The sequence below is a fragment of the Catharus ustulatus genome, chromosome 18, assembly GCF_009819885.2.
Source record: "Catharus ustulatus isolate bCatUst1 chromosome 18, bCatUst1.pri.v2, whole genome shotgun sequence".
NCBI classification, from domain to species: Eukaryota; Metazoa; Chordata; class Aves; order Passeriformes; family Turdidae; genus Catharus; species Catharus ustulatus.
In genome coordinates, this window is record NC_046238.1 from 3,767,782 (window position 1) to 3,776,909 (window position 9,128).

The following is a 9,128-nucleotide window of genomic DNA, read 5'->3' on the forward strand; positions in this document are numbered from 1 at the left end:
AGGGTGACAGGATGGGAAGAGTGATAGAAATTCTAATGAGAATTATAAATCCCCAGGAGCAGCTGCACTGCCTGGCTCACACTGGGACACCCTTCTCAGGCACTTGTGAAATCAGCAGTTATTTCAAGGGAGCCCAAACCACACAATTTGTGCTGTTATTTGGATTATTTTAATTCTATTTTTTATTCAAGCTGTCAGGCAGTTTGGGGATTAATGGGTTGTCTGTGTTAAAGGCAGTTACAGAATGATGTGAGACATTGCCTTGATGAAGTTCTGTTTAATTACAAAGCAGACAAGTCTTTCCTGGAGTGTTGAATTAAATAAACCACACATTTTTATGCTCAGTGCTTTGACCAAAGCCAGGATTTGAACAAAAAAAACCCCCCAACCCTCTCGAAGTTTCTCTTGCATCAGCAGCCTCAAAAGGCAATTTTCCTTTTTCTCCCTCTGTGCCCCTGCTCTGGGCATGTATTTGGCTTTTTTCTCTCCCACAAACACAAAGCTCCAGGTTTCCAGTGGCCTTTTTGCACTTTGTCAGGCCCCAGGGAAGCCATGTGGACCATGGAGCTCTGCCATGTGCCTCTCCTTTGAGCAGGACTTGCTGTGCTTTCAGTTCTCTGATTCCACAGAGACATTTGTTCATTTTTTTTTGTGTGTGTATGTGTTTTCTTGAAGGAAGAATTCTGGTTCCCCACCAATTTCCATGAAATTCCACAAAAGAGATTTTCCTTTCTCCCCAGAAATTTGAATGGTGCCATCATTTTGAGGGTGCATCACTCTTTTTAGGGCCTTATTCTGAAAAATGCCCTTCCTCCCTTGTGAGCCAAGGACTGCTTTTGCACATTTTATCTTGGGTTTTATTTCCTCTTGTCAAAATGGCCATTTTCAACAATAGGATCCCATATCCAGCACATGCTGATACTTGAAAGCCTTAATTTTAAAAACAATTACATCCTTAGGCATCAGGCCAGTGGAAAACCTCTACATCCACTAGGACTGACAAAACAGATGAAGATGAAATTGTTTCTGGTTTAAACTTTATTTTCTCCATGAGATTTAGAGCCTTGGGGTGGTTCTCTGCATCCCACTGGTTTGTTCCATTGGATTGCAGAAATAATGTTATTTTTGTGTGGTTTCTTGGTGTTCTCATGGCAGTTTTTGACCTGTGCTGGAGGTCACAAGGCCAAAATGCTCAACAGATGTAAAAAAAATGAGAAGCTGGTTATGACTATCATTAAAAGCAATCTGCAGGCAAAGCACCAGGAACTAATTGGGTAACAGCAACAACACCCAATGGCTCCAGAGGCTCTGAATCTTTGAGCTTTGCTGCCTTGTACAAATAAAACTGTCCAAATTCTGCAAAAAATGTCATTAAAACTGATAAATAGGACAATGAGAACATTTCTTCTTTGTGCCACCTGTGCCAGTCTTCAACACAGCACAACTTTTGTATTTTTTAGTCTGAAATGTTGATATGATCTCACAGAACAAGATCAGATTAATGGATCAGGTCCCCTCTCAGTGTCAGCCAAGCAGGCTGCTTATTCTTTTATGTACTTCAGAAAATGGACAGAAATGTTCCATTTTCTGAAGTTGAAAACACTTCTTGAGACCAGACATGAGAAAGTATTTCTGCTTTCTGCAGTATGTGAGCACAGACCTCTCTGAAAATAAGTGACTTGCTCAGGATCACACAGAAAATCAATATTGCTGAGGAAAAAAAACATTGAATTTCTTTCATCTCAAGTCTTATTTTGACTACTGTGCTTCCTCTCTCCTCATCACTATTACAGCTAATAAGTGTTTATGTCTGATGGAGTGTGAACCATGCTTAGGTCAGAGAAGCTGCTGGCTTGGTGTGCAATCCATCATGCAAAGTCATTTCCCCTGAGATAAACACTGAAATAATGGGGGAAATGAAAGATAAAATGAGCAAAAAAAAGCTACCCAGCTGACAAAAACGGGGTTTTGGACTGATAGCTGAGAGAGGGGTAAAACTGCTCTGGTCTAAACACCCCAAACAACAAACAAATGATTAAAAAGTAACTAAATAAAGAAAGATGTCCTGGTTGCTGTGTGACATCCATGTCAAATTGCACATGCAACCATCCCAGCCCCACCCTCTGCAGTCACTCAGGCACTGCCTGGCTTTGCTCAACCGGTGGATTCCAGAACAAAACATAACAAGGACTATTATGAATAAGTTCCTTATAAAAATAAAGATTTAATTGCTTTAATTGCTTAAGCAATGAGTTGTCAAGTGCTCAGTTCAGACTGCAATGCAGGAGAACTGGAGAAATCCAATTAACAGGTAAATACTGGCTGGGAATTTCAGTTCCTCTTCCCAAACCAGGACAGGAGCAGCTCCTTCATGGTGTGTCCATAGGATTGGCATTTATTGGATTATTCCTTACTGAGCTTGTTGGCACATGCACTGTGAATGTTTTTGCAGCAGTTCTGAGCTCTGAAGAGAGGGAGGGCAGGGATTAAGTGAAAATCTGCTGGGAAAAAGAGGTTCAGCCTTTCCTTCATGACAAGGTACATCCTGAGCAGCCAGTCCCTGGACATCTGGCAATTTGGCAACTTTTTCCTCACCACTTGGCCCAAAAGCTGTGGGAGTCCCATAAAAGCACCTTCACACTCCAGCCAGAGCATCCTCTCTTAATTGAGGTTAAACCCAAAAGTGTCAGAGCTGAAACACCACTGTTCTGTACAAACCTGCACTTTGTCTTGCAGCTCAGCCTCAGTTTCTCCTGAGGATCCTGGTCCCAGAAGGATTCTCACTGCAGAGCCAAAGGCAGTGGCTGCCCCCCTGAGCCCAGTGCCTGCTGTGGCAGCTGGACAGAGCCTCCCTGGGCTGGAACTGCAGCCACCAGGTCACTGCACAGCTGCCAGGTAAAAATAGGTGCCTGGAGATAACAAGGCATCACATCTTATTATCAATTCCCTGGGAAAGCCAACATCCCTCTCTCTTTCCTCTCCAAAGGATGCTTTATTATAATTACATATCACTTTATTAGGCAGCTGAAGCAAAGAGCACATTTGATGCTAATGAAGTGCTGCTGTGGTTGAGGCTGTCACTATTTTTGGAGCTGCACATCTCCAGCACTTTTCATTGGGTGATGGAGGCTTTGGATGTCTCTGGCTTCTTCTGTGGGGGCTGCCCAGGAAAAAGCAGTGACTCAGCGAGCCCAGCTGCAGAATGTTCACATGCTGGGAATGGGAAATGCTGGGGACAGCCAGAACACACACAAAGGCTCTTTATGTGCTGCAAGTTGTGCTCAGGTAGGGCTCAGCATTATCTGAATTAAAAATTCCCTCTGTGCTGGTCACCTGCACAGGCCTTGTTTTTCCTGTTTTCCATCCCTCACTCTGCAGCTTTTCAGAAAGGAGGCAGATTTCACAGAACTCAGGGAAAATATTTGGGAGGTTGGAGACAGACACATCACAGCTGATCACTGGCTGCCTCTCCTTATGGAATGTGAGGGTTTTGCCATCTCCATTTCCTGCAGCAAAGCCTGAAGTAGGAAGGCAGGATTTGGTGTTCCCATTTCCCAAGGTGTGACACTGGCATCCAGCTGGGCCAGTGACTCAGCTCAGGGATTGACAGGAGCAGAGATTCCTCCCTCCATCCTCACCTTGCAGGGTGTGTTACTGTCACCACCTCCTCACACAGTGACAGGAACAGGGCAATGGCAGCACGTGAGGTCACTGCTCCAGACCAGCTCCTGTTGATAACCAGTTCCCATTTCCAAATCACTTCCTGACAGCACACAGGCAGACAAAGCCTCCCCTCCCAGCAAACAAGGCCAATGCTTCCAGCTGCCTCCTGATCCACAAAGCAGCAATGTGTCAGAGCAAGCAGGAATTGCAGAGAACACCCTTGGATCTCCACACCCCACTGCTTTTGGGGCTACTTTGTTACTGCAACTTCCCCATTCCCAAAGGGAAGGGAAGGACTGGAGCATTCATGTCCTGCAGTTCTTCCTCAAGAGCACAAGTGTGTGACTGAATTTGGGGTTGCAGACTGCAATGCCATGTGCTCATATAAAATCTTATGATTCTCCCTGCTGGATGGGGATTTCCCTTTTTAGTGTTCCACATACAAGTTTGAATTTCCTAAGCATTTGAATTTTACTCCCTTAGGAGTAGCAGGGAGATGTGTACAACCCTTCTGTATCTTTTTAGAGCTGATTTACATCAACAGGCCACTCCCAGAACTGCAGGAAAAACTCCCTTTAACTTAAAAACCTCTGACTAATCTCATTATCCAGCAAACCACACACAGGAGAAGATGTAACCAATGACAGACTCAGCTCCAATGGCAGGGGAAATAAAGAACACAGGGCAGAACACAGCACAGAGCAAGAGACACCTCCCAGGCAGGCCAGGAATTCTGACAGGACACAGGCAGCTCACTGCCTCCCTCTGCTGAGCCTCACAGAGAATTCCAGGCTGGTTTGGTTTGGAAGGACTGCTCATCCTGTTCCAAGCCCTGCCACTTCCACCAGCCCAGGCTGCTCCAAGCCCTGTCCAACCTGGCCTTGGACAATTCCAGGGATCCAGGAGCAGCCACAGCTTCTCTGGGCTGTGTCAGGGCCTCCCCACCCTCACAGGAACAATTCCTTCCCAATAGCCCATCTAAGCCTGTGTCCTGTCACACCAGACCTTGTCCCAAGTGCTTTTCCAGCTCTCCTGGAGCCTCTTCAGACACTGAAATTAGTTTTAAGGTCTCCCTGGAGCTTTCCCTTCTCCAGCTGACCCCCCTCAGCTCTCTCAGCTGTTAATCACCAACGGGACCATGGTGGGAGTGCCCAGTGCTTTCACTTCCAGCCACTCTAACACCCACCAGCCCCAGACTGCAGCCCCTTGGTGCAAACCAGCTACTCCACAGGTGTCCAAGTTCTTTCACTGCTTCTGGAGCACTCCAAACCCAATTCCTCTTCCCCACTGAGCAAGGCTCCCACCCCAGGCAGGGCTCTATTGCTCTTTCCTATCCCGTTTTCATGGAGTCCGGATGAATTTGATAAAATCTCTATTTCTCATCAAGCCTAACCCTGTTGACTACCTCAGCTCAGAATTACTGGGCAGACAGATGGTGCAGTTACATAAACCTGGATTCCTGCAGAAGTCTGGCTAAGGAAGAGCTCCAGAGTGCCAGACTTGGTGAACTGTACATGCCTGGTTTGTGTAACAGCATTGATTTCTGCCGAGTTCAACACAGCACTGAGCTCTCCACTCACATTCCCATACTTTTATCCTGCAAAACTGTGGAGTAGTCCCAGCATTTCCACTTCAAAATCAAAGCATAAAAATAGCTCTAAAAAGTTATTTATTTGCTGAGGTTCAGCATAGACATATCCAGATTTTATCCTGCACCATGTCAGCCCAGCATTCACTGCTATTCCCAAAGAAAAATCAGTTCAGGATCCCCTCCCAGCTCATTCAGTTAAGAAAGCTGAATTCCTGCTTATGTTAAATAGGTCAAGAAATTCAACAACCACCACAAAACTACAACAGCCAAAACTCCACACTCCAAATTCTGGTCACTACCTACAGTTCCACCCCACAGCAACAAGCACTGCAACACCTGCTGTCACAGGCTGCAATGAACACACCACAAACCCTTGTCTGTTTTTTGTTTTTTTTTTCCTTGGAGTTTAATGTGGTGATTCCAGAAGGCTCAGAACACCAATTTGTGAGGATAAACTCCATTTGAGAGAGAGAACGTGGAGCGCAGGTACCCCCGGAGCTGAGGCACCTTCTTGATCTGTGCCAGGATCTGGGAATCCACGGCCTTCTGGTCAGCCTTGCGCTGCTCCGTCAGCTCGTATTTCTGCAAAGCACAAAGAGCAACACTCAGATCCTGCCAGCAATGCAGAATCATTCAGAGAGAGGAGAAAATTCAGGGCAAACCCTGAGATTTGGGATTGTTCCCCCTTTCCAGCCTAGCCTGGAGCATTGAGAAGGAAGGAACCACCCTGTCCCTTACTTCTTTCTCAGTGTCAAAGATCTCTCCTTCCTGGTGCTTGGGCTTCCTCAGCCTCTTCTTCTTGAAGTAGGAATCAGTGAGATGTTTGGGAATTTTCACCCCAGTGAGATCCACCTTGGTGGATGTGGCGATAACGAATTTCTGGTGGGCCCTGCGCAGAGGGACGCGGTTGACAGCCAGGGGGCCTGAAGGCAGGGAAGAAAAGAGAGAACAAGGTCAGCTTTTCTACTGAACACCACTGCCCTGAAGCTGAATTTTTGTAGTCTGTGTGATGATCAGTTCTTTCAGAGCTGCCTACAGATAAAATCTCAAAATATTCCAGAAATACAAAAATCTTCTTGAGCTCCTCCAGGTAATCAGATACTGAAGCTTAATTATCTACCCCCTCCACCTCCCTGCAAAATCTCAAATATTAAGGTTGGAAAAGATCTCCAAGATCATCAAGTCCAACTTTTGACTGATCAGCACCTTGACAACTAGAGCAGATCACTGAGTGCCACGTTCAGTTGTTCCTTGGACACCTCCAGGGGTGGTGACTCCAGCACAAAATGTGATTCCCCACTGATGTTCCAAACCAAACATGTGCAGATCTGTTATGCTACTGACCTGAGACAAAACCTAAGAAACCCAAAGAACCCTCCCAAAACAAAAACATTGTGTTTAAATAAAAATTTTTACCTGTAACAAGCAGAAGGCCAGTATCAAGCTGCTTCAGGAACACAACACGCTGAAAAGAAATGAGATGGGACATCAGTGCTCATGTCCCAGTGCTCCCACTCACAGCCAAACTGGGATTGTGCCTCTGGTGCTGGTACAGGCACTGACAGTGCTCCAGGCTGGAGCTGTGCCACCCTGTGAGCCAAGCTACAGCACTTCAGGTACCTCCTCTCCAACTGAGTGTGGCTCTCCACAAACTTTATCTCTCAAGGCTGAGCAAAGCCAAATTACTCCAGTTTTATTCTTTCCCCATCCCACAGGATGGCAGCAGCCATCCCAGCACCCAAACCCTTTGTATGAGTTACAGGCAGGAATTGGATGAACACCACAAAAACCCCACAACACCCCATGGTCAGAACCATCCCCCTGTTGTGTTTTGTTCCTTCTGGTCAAGGTTTCCTTCTCTGAAAGCATTCTTTATGGAATCAAGGAAACCAAAGACAGAGAATTCTTGAAAATAAAGGATGCCTGTTGTGTTGGTGACCATCCTGAGGATGGAGAACCCAATATAACAATGCAGTGTTACCCTGATGAGTACATTAAGAACAAAATTTTAATTTTTCCTTTGCAGTAACTGCTGTAGGAGAAAATTTTGTCTTTGCAGGAGCAGCAACAGAAACAGCAAGACATCTTGCATTTTGGCTGAGCGTGTTTCACTTCCAACAACCTTAATTTAATAAACATTTCACCTCTGCTTCTCTGGACAAGGAAAACACCCAGAGGCTGAGCAGAGTGGGATGAAATCAGCGGTGTCTGTGCCCACCTTGCCGCGGTGCCGGCCGGTGAGCAGGATCAGCACCGTGCCGGGGGTGATGGACGCGCGCAGGCGCCGCTTGTGCTGGCAGAACGGCTTCTTGCCATGGCTCAGCAGCTTCCGGGGAACGTCCTCCGTGGGGTAGTACCTGGGCTGGGAACAGAGCACAAGCACCTTCTGCCACCTGTGTCTCACACCTGCCTCACTGCACAGCATCTCCTCCAGAAGCTTCTCCCCATTTCCCCACAGTTCAGCTTTTGGAAGGATTGCTGCTGCACACACAGTGAGTGTTTTTGTATTTGTGTGTGCTTCCACCTCAGCACAGCAACGCACAGGACAGAGAATTCCCACCTCAATTCCCACCATCTCCTGAGAATGCTGGGTCTGTACTCAAAGCAAGCACAGCTGAGGTCCCTGCATCCCCCTGGGCACGAGGCTCACCACCCTGCAGCAAACCCCGAGCATCCCGGAGCCTTTCCGTACCATTTTCCGGATTTTAACCACCCGGCTGCCTCCATTCTTGTCTCCACCCACTGGCTTAGTGATGGTGGCACGGGGCATCTCCTTCTTCTTCTTCTCTATCTGTGTGCAAAGAACAAGGCAAACTCAACACATTTCAAACCAAAGACACCGTGACAAAGTTGATTATTCCCCCAGTGCTCCCCACCCCACCTTTGTCTCCGGGGCCGTGTACTTGCGCTTGTACAGGGCTTTCCTGGCGTACATGGCCGAGCGGGAATACCTCCCGATGCCCCGGGCCAGGACGGGGTTACGGCTGGCATGGTACTTCTTCACCCTCTTCTTGTCCCCTGCTGCTTTCTTGGGCTTCTGCTCTGCCGGCTTCTTCTCCCCTCCCTTCTTCTTGGCCGGCTTCTTGTCAGCCTTCTTCTCCGGCGCCTTCTCACCCGCCATCTGCGATCACACACAGCAGGGTTACAGAGCAGACATAATAAAAATAAAACACTCCAAACCGTCCTTCACACCTTTCTAGTCGCTGTCAGCCACCTCCTCCAGCAGCTGACCAAGCCCTGCTCCCTGTGCGCATCTACATGACTTAAAACGCTCCTGCACGCTGGTTACAACAGCTCCGGCGCACATCCGAGCGCTCCTCGGTGACAAGGCCGAGGCGACGCGAACACATCCCGGGCCTGCAGCCGCCCCTGTCCCGGCGCTTTGAGCTGCCGGGCCCTGCCCCAGCGGCCTCCCCGTCCAGCCCCAGCCCAGCTCCCGGGAGCCTCCGGCGCGGCCTCCGCATCCCGCCGCGGCCTGGCCCGCTCGGACCCGCGTCACTCCCGCTCCTCCCCATCCCCGCGCCCATCCGGGCCCCCCTCCGCTCCCCGAGGCTGCCGGGCCGCGCCTGTAACCGTGGCGGGACCACCGGCGGGCGGATGGCAGCGGATGGAGCGCGGCGGGCCCGGCGCTGATCGCAGCAGCTCCGCCATCCTCACCTTCCGGGGGAGCAAAAGGGACTCACATCCGGGTGCGCGGGCTAAGGACAGCGCGGCGTCTGACGTCAGCGCGCCGCGCGGGGCAGCACGGGACTCGTAGTCCGCGAGCGTCCGCGCCGCCCGGGGCAGTCCCGGGTCACCAGCGAGGGGGACACCGGACCCCGCGCCCGCTCCGGGGGCTGCGGGACCCCCGGCCCGGAGAGCGGCCCCGCCGCGC

The 9,128-nt window shown here is 49.2% G+C and overlaps 1 protein-coding gene across 2 annotated transcripts; it reads right to left on the minus strand.

The window, feature by feature from the left end:
* Positions 1–5,641: 5,641 nt before the first annotated feature.
* On the minus strand, positions 5,642–9,008 carry RPL6 (ribosomal protein L6). Of its 2 annotated transcripts, none has more exons than XM_033076193.1 (7): positions 8,912–9,008; positions 8,136–8,375; positions 7,947–8,045; positions 7,473–7,616; positions 6,671–6,719; positions 5,993–6,177; positions 5,642–5,836 (listed from the first exon to the last, which is right to left on the minus strand). In XM_033076193.1, the coding sequence occupies exons 2-7, from the start codon at positions 8,373–8,375 to the stop codon at positions 5,684–5,686; spliced, it is 870 nt and encodes a 289-aa protein (XP_032932084.1). In that variant the 5' UTR covers positions 8,912–9,008; the 3' UTR covers positions 5,642–5,683. The 2 variants fall into 2 exon arrangements, with proteins under 2 accessions (XP_032932084.1, XP_032932085.1); XM_033076194.1 differs by lacking the exon at positions 8,912–9,008 and adding an exon at positions 8,821–8,875.
* Positions 9,009–9,128: the final 120 nt, after the last annotated feature.